The 14,590-nt window shown below is 42.5% G+C and overlaps 1 protein-coding gene across 6 annotated transcripts in view; it reads right to left on the bottom strand.

The window, feature by feature from the left end:
- Window positions 1-14,590, bottom strand: part of ralgapa1 (Ral GTPase activating protein catalytic subunit alpha 1) — a 79,969-nt gene that overhangs the window by 51,430 nt on the left and 13,949 nt on the right. For 4 of the 6 annotated variants that reach the window (XM_024806275.2, XM_076877587.1, XM_012921326.4 and 1 more), the window contains exons 13-23: window positions 14,416-14,564; window positions 14,170-14,293; window positions 13,634-13,780; window positions 13,397-13,487; window positions 12,961-13,125; window positions 11,558-11,707; window positions 7,902-8,105; window positions 2,678-2,802; window positions 2,361-2,598; window positions 1,804-1,998; window positions 8-178 (exon numbers count right to left, since the gene is read on the bottom strand). In XM_024806275.2, coding sequence (XP_024662043.2) covers window positions 8-178; window positions 1,804-1,998; window positions 2,361-2,598; window positions 2,678-2,802; window positions 7,902-8,105; window positions 11,558-11,707; window positions 12,961-13,125; window positions 13,397-13,487; window positions 13,634-13,780; window positions 14,170-14,293; window positions 14,416-14,564 — 1,759 coding nt within the window. The remainder of the gene's footprint in view (window positions 1-7; window positions 179-1,803; window positions 1,999-2,360; window positions 2,599-2,677; window positions 2,803-7,901; window positions 8,106-11,557; window positions 11,708-12,960; window positions 13,126-13,396; window positions 13,488-13,633; window positions 13,781-14,169; window positions 14,294-14,415; window positions 14,565-14,590) is intronic. The other 2 variants (XM_023155322.3, XM_012921329.4) reach the window with 1 other exon arrangement.

Below are 14,590 nucleotides of genomic sequence, written 5' to 3'. Positions count from 1 at the left end.
GTATTACCCAGGTCATCGGGGGTCTGTAAGACAGAGTTGTGGAGTTTCTGGTCCAGCTGTAAATGGGTGTGGGAGTGGGAATGCGTGTGCTCAGTGTGCTCTGCTGTCAAAGTGGCAGGAGAAGGAGTCTGGGAACGAGAGCCCCCGAGTGAATGCATGGGTGATGCACTCTCCGAACCTGGGAAAGAATACAGAAAACATCAACTCCTGATAAGGCAACGGGAGGATGAGATTCATGCTTTATGGTGGAATGTGAGGCTGAGAGGTTGTTTTTATTCTGACTTATATCAAAGAAGGACACTTAAAACCTAAGTGCTAAGTGGATAGTAAAAAACGTCATTTTAAAGATCACATAGAAAACCAAGACAATCAGAAAAATACTTTCTTATGATAGTTTAGTCCATTTTTCTCTTTGTTCTGGATCACACTAATGTGATTTATAAGCATGTTATTTGCTTCAGCTATTATGTATTTTATTATACTACTCTCATGCTTTTTATTGACACTCATCACTGTGATATTTTTAAAAAGAAATCCTGAAAACATGATAGATGTTCTTGTTAATCAATAACAAAAGACTGCATTCAAAGTATCTGTTGATCTTGTACCTTCAAGAGTATTTCTAAAAAGGTTTACTCGACTGGGTTTCTTTTGCAGAGTGCCTATCATTGTTTGGGTCCTTTTACATTATTTTAAATGGATACTCAACATTGTGGTCAATGAGAGCCTGCACTCAAATTTCATATAAAATGTTCTTAGGGATGCACATCGCTGTAGAGAGGTGGTAAAGTAAAAAACGGGCTTAAATTTAAAAAAAAAAAAGGTGATATTCTATTCAGAGTAGGGCTGCTTGATTACAACAAAAGGCATGATCACTTAGTTATTTAAAGTTGTAATCTTGATTAGTTAATATCTAACAGGGATTCATAAATCCAGTAGGGAGTTAGGGCAACTGCTGTTCTGAAGATTCAACCACTGGATGTCTGCAGGTGCGGGGAGATGAGCTGGTGAACAGCAAACTTCACGGCGGCCACAAGATAAACGACAGAGACCTGAATGGGACAGCCGAGCCTTCGAAACTAGACTCTTACAAAGGAAAAGAACGCCCTCGATTCATAACGGAAGAAAAAAACAACACTTTGCAGTATTATTAATGCTTGTATCAATTTTTTGCAGCAAAAATAATGGATAAAAGCATTAATTTTATTCCATCTTATTCTATTATAATAACCACTGGAAGCCGAAATTGAATTTACATTTCTATTAGATGCCCAGTCCTACTTTATCCTTCATTAGTGTTACGAGGATCTGTTTACAAAATAGGTGCTTATCGCAAACACCAACACGAACTGATAAATCTAAGAGGCTACACAGCCTACACACAACCATTTGTTTACTAGATTAAAGTAACCTTGCATAGAAACACTTGATAACCATTGTTAGTTTGTGTGTGTGTGTGTGCTTGCATGATCGACGCAAAGAACCTACATTTCAGATAGACTTAATTTACAACGCGTTTACCAAAAAATTTGATAAACTGTATCAAATGGCTCCTAAATAAACAAACGTTATTTAAGCGTTAAATCAGTGTTACATAAGCGTTATTTATTTCAACTTCTTTTATCTTTATTAGAGTAAATTCTCACAGTTTTTGGGATGTTTTCTGAATATTTGTTATATTTCCCCCCCCCATTTAATCTACTGGGAGATTACGCACTGGGAAAACCCCTTAGATGGCATAAAAACACAGTATTTAAGGGTTCTGGTGAGCAGGCATTGAGCTGAAGTCTGTTATGTCCCTACCTGTAACCGTGACAGTGTGGCTCAGGCTGCTCGTCTCTGAGTCGATGTGAAGTGTCGTCAAACTGGCCACCTCCTGCTCTTCACAGGCCACGCCCCCACCGAGACTGTCCTGATCCAGCGAGCTGCCTCGACCTCCTCCCCCTCCTGCTGCAGATCCAGCTCCCCCTGCAGACGCCTCGGAGCTAAAAGTAAAATCTACAAAAGAAAGAAAAGTCATCATTGCTGTACAGTTGTTGATTTTCCTCTTTTAATTTCAGCAGCCTGACAAACTGTGATGCATTATTTTTAAACACTTCACAAAAACTTCTTCAAAGTTAAACAGAAGATGAGATGGCTTACTCCTACAGATTAATTTACCTTAAAAAAAAGAAACTCAATTTTGTGTTTTTCTGCTTCTCTTGGCAGAAAAAATGATTATTTAATAACATAAAACTATTTTAAACGAACTAATAAAAAGTTTTGCACAAGATAACAGTTTTATACTTTAATATTGTTTTAAAAAGAGGATAAATGTGTGCCGTGCAGCATAAATAAACTGCTCATATCTTGTTCCTTACTATCAAATTTGCAGGTGGAGTACTGAAAGGCATTAAAGGAGTCTGACTGGCTGTCGGAGCTGATGACATCAGAACCGCTGGCACTAGCGGGTGACGTCCACTCAGAGGGAACCCCCGGATCATCGACAGGCCGAAGATCATCTAAGGGTCGCGATCCATCACGACTATGACTGGCCTCCAGGAGCTCTGGCAGATCCCTGGGAACTTCCAGGCTTCCCGGGCTGCTGCCACGGCGACCCTGTGTACAGAGGAGAAAGTGACGCTCGTATCTTCCATCTTATGACACAATCTGAAATTAGCGTGCGTGTTGTACTAACTGAAGTTCCTTTGGCCCTCAGTCTCTCCTGGATAAACTCATCCATGAGGTCAGAGAAGTTTGGGTTGCTGCTTCCAACATCAGTGGAGACTGGACGGGCCTTCTGGACCACCTCCTCTTTATTGGCTACAAACACAAATGCATAATGAGGCACAGAGGTAGACAAGGTTATAATAAACACACACACACACACACACACACACACACACACACACACACACAGGAATGATAAAAACCAATGAGCATTCACAAGCATAGGGAGCCATATAAGTAAGCAAACACACAAAGACAGACTGTGAAGCCCCTGTCAGACATTGTATACAAAACTATTAACCTGTTAAAGTGACAGCATACACCCATTCAGACATTGTCCCCATCTTCAAACAGGCCAGCTCACTATTCTGATCCTCAACATCATGCAGCTGCTTCACCGGCAAGTCTCTCTTCCAACTCCACAACCCTGAAGTCCAGCTGACAACCGCTCTTAAGGAAATCCAGGAAGAGACTCACTGGAGAGGAAGCTGAATGACATCATTCCCAGGCCAGCCAGCAGGTAGAAAATTTACATACCAGAGCCGAGCCTGGCTGGTTAGCGGCAACTGGACTTTCAAAATAAAATACTTCAATGCACACCTTTAAAGTTATTAAGACGTCTCAAAGTTTTATTTGTTGTGCTGTCCATGATGTTTAAGGTGCATAAATATCCAGTTTTTAGGTAGTTAACAGTTCAAGTCTTTTCTTGAGTTTTCTAATGAAAAAGTGACCAGGATGTGCATTCAGACAGGACTTGCTCAGATGCTGTCACATTTACAGAAAGGAGCAGATGCCTGAGAGGGGCTTGACTGATGCTTACCCACGCAAACAGTTTCAATGATAGAAAACTTAGACATACCAAGAAATAAGGAATTGTGTAACATGACTATCATCAGGTCTGACTTGTTGATAATCTTTGTAAACATCTAAAAATCAAAGATATGGTGACATTTTGTTTTTGATCAGGAAACAGTAATCCCAACATTGCCCACAGAGCATTAAAAGCACCATTTAAAGCACAGTGATCAGATGTTACACTGAAATGTCACAATATCACTAAAACAAACTAGTAACTGGTAAAATTGATGATTTAAGAGCAGTCCTGATGTGTGTGTATACTGTAGGCCTGAATGTTATTTAAAACTGTATTTTTTAAATAAAGAAAAGCCACAATAGCAGGCGCATCAATAACCACCAGGAAAGCAATGCAGGAGTTAATACACACCATGCAGACAGAGCAAGAGAGAGTATCACACTGTTAGCTCCAAACAAGCAGCATACCACAGGCCCACATTAGTGCAGTTATGTTACTATGAGTTATACTGCTGTTAGCTTGGATACAAAAATAGCAACCAAATTATTTACTGCCACATTTAACACAGAATTTACCACCGAACAAGAAAAATTCAAAAGGGAATACCCTGCAGGTACACTTGTACATCACCCAAAGACATCATCTGCTCCACCTCTGCAGTAGGTAACGTAAGCGCAACCATAAAAATTTAAGCAGGATCAGAATACTGTGGCCGTGATAGTACAGAGAGAACTTAAGTAAACTTAATGTTGCTTCTATTGAAGCCTTACAGATATCATTCCTGAATACTCAAAAGCAAAATTAGTGTGTTATTCAGACATGTGCCCTTGCCCAGATTTTAAATAATATTTTACTGTAATGGTTATTTGCCATGACATCACCAATAGCAACACAAAATGGAAGGAAAAAGAAAAGTGTTTTTAGTCTCATTAATGCACCATTAAAGCTAACATATACAATGCATTCCCTATTAGTACCATAAACAAGCTGTGAGCTGACCTTACACAGACTATGCCATCTGACAGACTTGACAACTCATCTCTAGTGGATTTTTTTCACATGTTCAGCCCATTCGGTTGAGTCATTTCAACAATTGCAGTGTGTGTCGTCTGGCACCTGATACCAAAATCACCTCAATAAGATAAGAGCTATGGATGACCTTGTCTCCACTGGATCAACACTCTTAGCGAAGAGATCCAAAAATAAAAACAATTCTGGATATATTACTCTACATGGAGAGTTACCAATGACTCACTGCACTACAAGCTTTCTCTCACTCATGCTGCAGTTCAGTAAAGTACCAGCTGCTGTGAATGGACAAATACAGTAACAATGATGCAACACACTAGACCTAATAAAGCCCTTTTTTAAGGACTTCAGTGTGGAGAGTTTACAATAACTGCACAAGCTCATTCTAATGGACTCAGTTCAGTCATGCAAATTCTGCACAACCGAACCATAAAAGAGTGTGGTCAAGTGGCGCCACTTGTGCTCATGGATTATGCAAAAGCACCATCAATCTGAGTTTAACCAGCCACAGCATATAATATCTGGTATAAAAAAGTACCAGGTGAAACCGTGAATGCCCAAAATTGCTTATTTACACTAAAATGCAATTTCTTCCTTACTGTAATAAAAAAATTAAATAAAAAAAATAAACAAATAAATAATGCAGGCCTAAAACATCTGGAACATTAGTAGACAAACCAAACAAGTATATTATTTGACACAAGCTGCCATGCAATACTCCTGAATAATGTAAGAACATGATTTTAAAAAGTGGTTTTGCAACAGTAACTCCACATCAAGACAGATTCAGGTGATGAATCATTGTGCTCTTATCAAAAATCCAAACCCGAAGGTAAAATAGCCTCACTTCTGCACCAAGGATTAGAATGAACAGAAAAAGGTGGCATTTGTGCTGCTGATTCAAATGTGCACTTAACCATTCAGCATAGCTGATAAAGGCTGTAGCAGTGTCCAAGGCAAATAACCATTACCAATTTGAAAGTGCATACCTTTTTATATTCATTCAAATTCTGTCTAGATTACTACAATCAATTTATCAAAGGGTCTTATGCTGCACTCTAGTGGTGTGAGAATGAACTACAGCTAAATGCTTACACTCAATTTGTAAAATCACTGATATTCCTTGATTGACAACAATGAATCAAAGCCTGAAAGTGCTACAAAATATCTGGGATCTTTCTCAATAGTATAGTGTATGTCAGCTGTTTTCTTTTTCTACAGACATTTGTGCTTGTCTGTAGATCAATTTCCTTCTGTAGAGCTGAAGAAGGGCCGGAGTCCGGGGGAGGAGACGAAGGAGGCACGAGGAGGCTGCATGCAACATCAAGGTGAGGATGGAGGTGGAGAACAGGGTAAGGAGGTGAGAAGGTTAAAAATCCCGAAACCCTTAGAGGAAGCAGAAAGGAGGAGGGAGGGAGCTTCTGAGCTAGAGAAGTGGAAAGGCATGGGAAGTAAGAGGGTGAGGGTCCTTGATAAGAGGCAGGCTGGAGGAGGGGCTACGTTCAAGAGGAAACACATCAACAGGGAGTTTGAATTTCAGTCCAGCAGCAAGATGATGAGTTTCAGCCAAAAATGTCATTCCATCATAACAAACCAGTTAAAAAAGAAAAAAAAAAACAGCCAAAAAGGAAAAGAAAGTTGCTGGTGTTTGTGTGGTGGTGAGTATTTGTCTTTCCACAGCTGTTTCCTTTGTGAGAACTTCGTTCGTTGCGATCCTCACCTGGCGTAGTCGTCTTTCGTCCAAAGTAGCCCAGGACATGGGAGTAGAGATCCCTGAGTGATGCATCACCCATGGTGGCCCGGGCCTGCCGCTGCGGCGACGAGCCTTGGGATGACCCCTGACCTTGGGGCCGAGGCTTGGACGACAGAGCGTGAACCACAGTCTTATAAACACCACCAAGAAGAGCCCCCTGGTGGTGCCGTGAGGCAGTGCTCCCTGGCTCTTGGGAGCGTGAGCGGGAGGCTCTAGATCGCAAGGCGGAACGTCCTAAACGTCCGCGCACTCCTGAGGAACCTGAACTGCTTGACAACACCTCAGAGTGAACCTCTGGGCCATGACTGGATCCCACACAGGATCCAGCATGCTGCTTGTCTTTGTCCCCTCCAGTCCCAGACCGGGTTTCCAGGCCTGCTGTGCCCCCTGTCCCACTGCTATCTGTTAGAGTCCCAGATGCTAATTTCTCGTGTACGCCTGTTCTATGGCTGATAACAGCCACAGAGCCAAACTTACCTGAACCCCCTGTTCCCAGCTTCCCCCCTGACCCTGCCCCAGCTCCAACCCCAGGTTTCTCTCCAGCCGAGTGGCTGTGTGTGTGGAAGTGACTGAGCCGGCGTAGCCGGGCTTTCCAGTGGGCCTCCTTATTTTCAAGAGGGTTATGGAACTGGACAGATTCAGTTGAGGGCCGGAAACTGACATGGACACCCCCAGAATGATGCCTCTTAGTGCTACTACGGGACATCTTGGTCTTAGTGGGTTCTGAAGTTTGGGGAACTGATTCACTGCTTCCTTCACCCACAGTAGTATCTTGCCTAATTAAACTGGACTTGTCATTTGCTGCCATTTCTTTATCATCTTGTTTCTCTTCTGTATCACCCCATAAGTCATATTTCCCTTCCAATACTGTTGCCTTTCCACTATTTCCTCCCACAACCTTCTTTTCAGCAGTAGTTCTTTCTAAACTAGAGCCCACCTTAGCACTGGGTGATGGCCACTGACACTGCAGCTCCAAGCACTCATAGATACTCGGCTGCTCTGCCTCATTCTCCTCAATAGAATCCACACTGCTATGTCTCACTGATTTACTTACCTGTCTGTCCTCCCTTACCACCTGCTTTGCTTCTCCGAGCTGCCCTCTGTTTTCTAACTGTGTTCTTGCCAATCCTGTTTGCACGAGTGCGGGTAAAGCAACGCTGTTTTCTACCGCTCGACCGGGACTATCTTTCTCGCCTGTCTCGCCCTTCCTCTCAGCTTCTTTGTTAATGAGGTAGTCCCTAATAGAAGAGAATAAATCATCTTCCCCAGTTTCACCCTCATCTGCATCAGCTTCCTTTTCAGGTTGAAAGGCGAAGGCTGAGTCCCAGTCACTCACCCAATCGGAACTAGAACCTCGGCTTCGAGAGACACTTTGGTGCCAGAATTGATCGCACACACTACCATCATCTTTTACCTCTGAGGACGAGGAAACAGCACCATTGGAGAAGGCAAAAGGGGTGGGAGAAGAGAAGGTGAGGGACTGTGAGGGTGGTTGAGCTGCGTGGCTGTTGGTTACGAGTAAGGAAGAAGTTGTGGAGTGGTGGTGATGGGGAGAAGGATTTGGGATCAAATTTGGATCCCTCTGGGGATCTTCACCTTTGACCCGCTCTGTGATGAAAGGCTCCATGATGTCAGAGGCACTGCTGCTCCTTGCAAGGGAGGATGGGGCTGGGGTATCCAGATCACAAGCCCCACCCTGGAAGACCTCAGAACAGGAGATGGGAGGAGTCTCGTCGCTCTGGGATGAGTGGCGCATCCGAGACGTGCGGGATGTCAGTGTGATTGGTGGATCCTCGAGGTCTGGAAGGAAAAGGAGTGGCATTAGCTGGAGCAGAAAGGGGAGGAGACACATTAAAAACTGTGCATGCAGGCATGTGCACACGCACACGCACACACACACACACACACAGATCTGAAAGAATGCATTAGGCAGAAGTTATCTAAAGTCTGGTTCTTTATCAGATTGTACTCACTGATGTTGCTTACAAAAACAAAATGTATTCATAGCAAACATCCTATGGCTATTTATCAAGCTACTACTGGTGCTAACCATGACCTTTTTTACCTTGTTTTAGTAGAAAAAGAAAAAAAAAAAACATTGGATAAATGCCTGAATGCTGACTGTTTGGTAGTTACATCTTCATAAATATTATTATTAATTAAGTTTTAAACTGCGAACTATCAACAAATAGACTCCCCGAGTCAAAAGGTCTGGCTTCAGAACAGTTTTTTTCTATGTTTGGCTCAAGATGATTTTAAAGAGAGTAGATAATTCCCTAATATGACTATCTCAGGCACATAGCTCTGCCTGTGAACACAGAAGCCCAACCTACGTGCTAAGAGATATTGCTTCAGACAGAGGACAAACTTAGAATTGCAATAAGGTCCAGAATAAGATAAATAAGGATAATTCTGAACTAGCATAGTTTGATGGCATGAATATGAAGCTGGAATTTGATTTTAAGAAGATAAAGAAGATGGACAAGATCAAAATCATTTATGTAAAAATCTCTTTCCCCTCATATGTTATACCAGGGGTGTCGAACTCCAGGCCTCGAGGGCCAGTGTCCTGCAGGTTTTAGATCTCACCCTGGGTCAACACACCTGAATCCAATGATTAGTTCATTACCAGGCTTCTGGAGAACACTGAGAAATGTTGAGGAGGTAATTTAGCTATTTAAATCAGCTGTGTTGGATCAAGGACACATCTAAAACCTGCAGGACACCGGCCCTTGAGGCCTGGAGTTCAACACCTGTGTGTTATACTATACACCATTTCGCTTGCAACAATGCAGCAACACAGCTGACTGCTTCCCAGTTTGGCTGTTGTGCACTTGCAAGAGCAAGCTATGTTGTATAACCATCATGTTTAATGTCACAGAAATTCCCCTTAAGTTTCATTTACAATTATTTCAGTGGGTTTTCTCTCTTGCACAATAACCATCCATTAGTGACCACCACACACAGACACACTAAAAACAACAAAAATGATATGCGAGTCATCATCCTCTCATACTAAAGAGAAAGGAGAGCTGTCCGAGCAAAAGCCACTGCAAGAATAAAGCAAATCATATGAAATTTTACACCAAAAAAATTGGTGAAAGGAAGATCAAGAAGAAAGGTAGAGAAATAAAGTGACTTATAACACGCAGAAAAAAATGCAAATATGTAGAGTTAATGGCAAGACCTCGAAGACAAATGTGTGTGCAGGCAGATAAGAGTAAGGTGCAGGCTAATAGGCGGGCAGGCAGGCAGGCAAGCAAGATGATAAGCAAATAACAAAGAAAACAGGTATGTCGAGTTTCATGCAAACAGGTGTACAACAAGAAAAGCAAATCCCACTTACATCTAAAGTCTAAGTGAAATGTTTGGAACACAGACTGAAAATGACATACATGTTTGTTCACTACTGGCTGGCCCAGAATGAATTCGATTTATATAATAAATATGCATATATAAACTAGTTCTAGTTTACATATGCAGGCGTGTTTAAAATAGCATTTTAGCAAGCTGCTGAAGACATTCATTGATCAGGCATAACATTATAACACTGACTGATCCAATGGATGAACCGCTGTTCAAAGCAATGAAAAATTTAATGCTGAATACATTAAATACAGAATACACAGTGCATCACAGTTTCTTCTATGTGTGGCTACAGAACTGCAGACCAGTCAGGGTGGCCAAGCTGACCCCTGCCCACCACTGAAAGGTGACCTGCCCTGATTACTCCGGTTTCTTTTATATCGCATAGATGGGTGCGCCTGTCTGTTGTTTACCTGGGGAACACCTACCGCCAGGATGCACTATGGGAAGACAGCAAGCCAGCAGTGGCAGTGTAATGTTTTGGGCGATTTTCTGCTGGGAAACTCTGGGGCCTGCCATCCATGTGGATTTTACTTGGATACATACCATCTACCTAAGCACTGTTGCAGACCATGCACTCTTTTGTGGAAACAGTACTCCCTGATGGCTGTGGTCTCTTTCACAAAGCAAAAATAGTTCAGGAATGGTTTGAGGAGCACAACAATACAGAGTGCGTGCCCCTGCAGGTAAGAGTTGACAGCAAAAGGTGAACCAACACAATATTAGGCAGGCAATCAGTGTTACGCCTGATCTGTATATATTGAGGTGATTATTTAACACATCCTACAAATACAATCACAGTTGAGTGATTCCAACAAACATACTTGATCATCTGGGTGACTGCCAGATGTACTAACACCTGCCAAAGCATATCAGCACTTCAGTGTTTTGTTTTTGAGTTTTTTTTCTATCTGAGAAACAAGGCTATGTATTGGTTGCTCTTACTTTAATGTTCAGTTTCTGCCCTACTCCCCTCAAGTCTTCTCTCAGTTGGCTCCCTGGATAGGTTACTGCTGTGGTACTCCTCAATATCAATCAGCTGCACTGGCTGTCCTTGTGCTGTCTGCTTTGTGAGCTGTCACTAACCTCTGTAACCACAAACTTCAGCAGGTGGACGAAGGATTCTCACCATCTGCAGAGCAGAACCAGAACTAGCACTACCACTGCCAAGTGCAGCCCAAGACATCAGAAAAGGAGAGTCACTAGAGAGGTAGCTCATGTTACGCCACCTATAATCTGTCAGCTGATTAGCTGAAAGACCCAATCGGCTCCTTTTTTTTTTTTTTTTTACTGTTTACAGAAAAAGAAAGTTCTTAATTTAACTTAACAATGTGATTCTTCCTTTAAAGATGTAAAGAAACCTCTGCATACCTCCTTGAAAACATTAAGTCTGATAAAAAATAAAAATAAAAAAAAAAAAAGACCTTTAAGCACCTCTGTTCTTCCAGTGGAAGATCTTGCATATAAATATTTTGTATTATATGATTTGGGAATATCTTTCAGTTTTACAAAAATATGCCCCTTTTGCATCTTGCAAATAATCATTTTAGGCCATCTTTTGACATTTTACTGAACAAAGACCGTATTTGAGAAACAACTTGCTTGTTAAACGATGAAAAAAATTCAGAGATCTACACTTGCAACATGCAAATTTTGCGCACTGCTGATCAACAGCTTTTAAGATTAGCCAAGTTGCAGTTGAACTGGGAATGGGGTCAATGACTGTTGATGGAGCGGATGAAAACTGTTGATCCAGTGATAACAAACAAACAAGAAAAGAGAAATATTCAGAGACAAGACAACAGGCAGAGTTTCAGTCTGTGTAGACGACTAATCCAGGCAGGCAGGCAGCAGGCAGGCAGACAGGTAGTGCAAAGAGTGTGTACCTGCCAGCTGGTCGGCAAGGGGGGGTAGTAAAGGGTGGTGGTGGTGGTGGAGGAGGACAGGAAGAGGTGGAGCCAGAGCAGGAGCACTCTTAGCACTGCGGATAAAGGCTGAGGACAGCAGAGAATCCCCTGTAGAACAGCTACGCAGGGCTGAGGAAGTGGGAAGAAGAGAAACAGAAGAGAGGAAGAGTGTGGGACAGAAAAGGGAAAAATACAAAAAAGAGGAAAAAAGTATAGATAAAGGTTAAGAGGTAAGTGAGGAAGGAGAAGTGGAAAAGAGTACATAAAAAATGAAGATAATAGAAAGAGAGAGCAAGTGAATACGTTTAGTAAATAAGACAAAAGCATAGAAACACAGCTTGGAGGAAATTAGTGGAACAAGAGACAAGTGACAGGATGGTATTGAAAAGGTGGGCTCCATGATGGGCATGGAGGGACAGAGACGGGAAGGGAAGGTGAGGGAGGGGTGAGACAGGGTTAGTTTTGCAGGAAAGTTGGTGAGTGAGAGAGTGAGAGAGCTGGTGGGAGTTCTGCAGCTCAAGTCTCTTCATAAGCCCACGACAAACAGGAACGCTACATAAAATTAAATGAAAATGGGAATCATCATGTTGACATTCAAGAAAATATCCTAAACTAATCCGGTTGTAGAGACCCTTCTGGAACCAAACCTTCAATCCCTGCAGAGTGTGGAGGAACGTCCTTTGTTGTGGTTAGTTTCAATCTACTCTGGCATTCACAACTGGAGCAGAACCGTCTTTATCGTAATGCATAACACTGAGATTATTCAAACCAGCTGGCTGCGTGTATTCACGTTTGAAACATCTTTGGTAATATAGCTTAAAAAAGGAGGAAACAGTATTATATATGGATTTCAAGGTTAAAAAAATTCTCTACCAAAAGAGTCAAATATTTTATCAAATATTTAATAGTACTACTCAAATTTTTGGCATCACAGTTACAATTTTTAATTGGGGTATTTAGAGCTGTGAATGTATTTTTAAAGTCCCAACTTGATTTTCGGATTTGTTTTATTCATCATCTCAGCTGATACTAAACCTATTCAAGCATTGCTGTAACTACATCTTTCATACTAATGGCCACAGCTAAAGATTTTCCATAAACATGACTCCAGAGAGGAATGGTAGTGAGCATATGCCACAGCTTCCTGTCAGGCTGACAGATGGGCAGGAGGAGGGAAGCAGAGGAGAGACATTAAATCAAACAAAACTGACTTGAGAAGAGCGTGACGGTATCCAAAATCTACTGAGGAAAGACAGCATGCTAGTTTGGCTTTGTTGCGCACCATTTATTTCTCCAAAGTATGCATAGACAAATTCTGGGAGTCAGTGCTATGAACATTTACATTCAAAGGGAGCAGAGTTGTAGGAAGAGGGCACACTGACCTACAGTCTTCTGCCGGACAATACTGCGGGCTTTTTCGATGCCTGGTGACCCAGCGGTGGTGGCGCTTCGCTGTCTCATGGCGGCTGCCTGGCCTGGTTGGTCTCTGCTCCAGCCTTTAGAGAAGGAACGATCGACAACCTGCCGCTGGCTCTCCGGACCAATACCTGTTGTAAGAACAGAGGAATGACTTCTCGGTGAACTGAGCTGAAAACACGTGTGCTATTTACATCTAGAAATCTGCTAAATTTACAAATTAGTAGTTTTTCTGTGACCTCAGTTTTTTGCAGTCAAAAAATAATACATGAACAGACCAATTTATATTCCAGAGCTGCATTTGGTTCCAGCAGTGCGATGTGACAATCAGCCGGCTGTGTTCCAGATATGCTCTTAGGAAGTCACAGGAATGTCTTTTGAAGGTCGGTAAAAGTGACTCACCTTTTCCTTTATGTTTCTTCTGTTTTTGTTCACTGAGCTTGTCGAGAGGCAGCTCATTCAGATCGACACTGTACAGGTTCCTTGCCAAAACCTAAGACACAGAGACATAACAAAGCTTTAATCTTTTACCACACTGTTTTAGGTGGTAACAGTTGGAGGACTTGGATAAGTGTTGAACTGAATTTATCTAGTTATATTAATAGCAGAGCGGAGGTATATGTGGTCCCTGTTCAGTACCTTTGTAAGCGTCTCCATGGTCAGTGACCATTCAGTGACCAGCTCCTCCCAGCAGGTTAGGGAGGAGAGGACAGAGAGGAGGTCATCCCACAGCTCTCTGCTTATGTAGACGTTTAAGTTGCCCTTAATCCAGGCTACTATCAGTGTCTGTACAGAAAGAGAGGGATGAAGTAAAATAAGTCATGCTGGCAACCCTAGAGTGTGGTAACATATTAAAACACATGATTATATAATATTGAAATATAGAAGTCTTTTAGATGATGACCGGGTTTCCAGGCCTGCTGTGCCCCCTGTCCCACTGCTATCCGTTATAGTCCCAGATGCTAATGTCTCGTGTACGCCTGTTCTATGGCTGATAACAGCCACAGAGCCAAACTTACCTGAACCCCCTGTTCCCAGCTTCCCCCCTGACCCTGCCCCAGCTCCAACCCCAGGCCTCTCTCCAGCCGAGTGGCTGTGTGTGTGGAAGTGACTGAGCCGGCGTAGCCGGGCCTTCCAGTGAGCCTCCTTATTTTCATGACATTATTATAACGTACCTGAAAGATGGGTCCAGCTAATCTGCCCGACAATGTGTTGTTCTTCTTGCCCTGAGGCATGATGGATGGAGGCCTTTTCATTACTGACTCTGTCACCCTCAGCAAAATCAGCAAGATCTGCTCCCTACAAATTCAGGAACACTCGTTAAAGCTAAACGGTTCTTCTTCTTTAATCAGAAACAGCAGGTAGTTGAGAGCACACAAATGTAATTAGATGGCATTTTACGCTGCTGTTTGTGTTTTTACCATGTCTTCTGGTCCATGGTTTCATGCATGACAAGGCTGCGGTAGATGTTCAGCACTCGCTTGCACATATCGACATGCTCCTCCAAAAGGATCTTAATGTCGTTGGCTGGTTCCAGCAGGAAAACGTTAGAGGAGTGGGTGATAAACACCTGTAGAGGAGACAGAGACGGAAGAA

This window comes from Maylandia zebra, linkage group LG19, assembly GCF_041146795.1.
Source record: "Maylandia zebra isolate NMK-2024a linkage group LG19, Mzebra_GT3a, whole genome shotgun sequence".
In the NCBI taxonomy this organism is placed as follows: Eukaryota; Metazoa; Chordata; class Actinopteri; order Cichliformes; family Cichlidae; genus Maylandia; species Maylandia zebra.
This window is presented reverse-complemented; position numbering and strand designations above follow the sequence as displayed.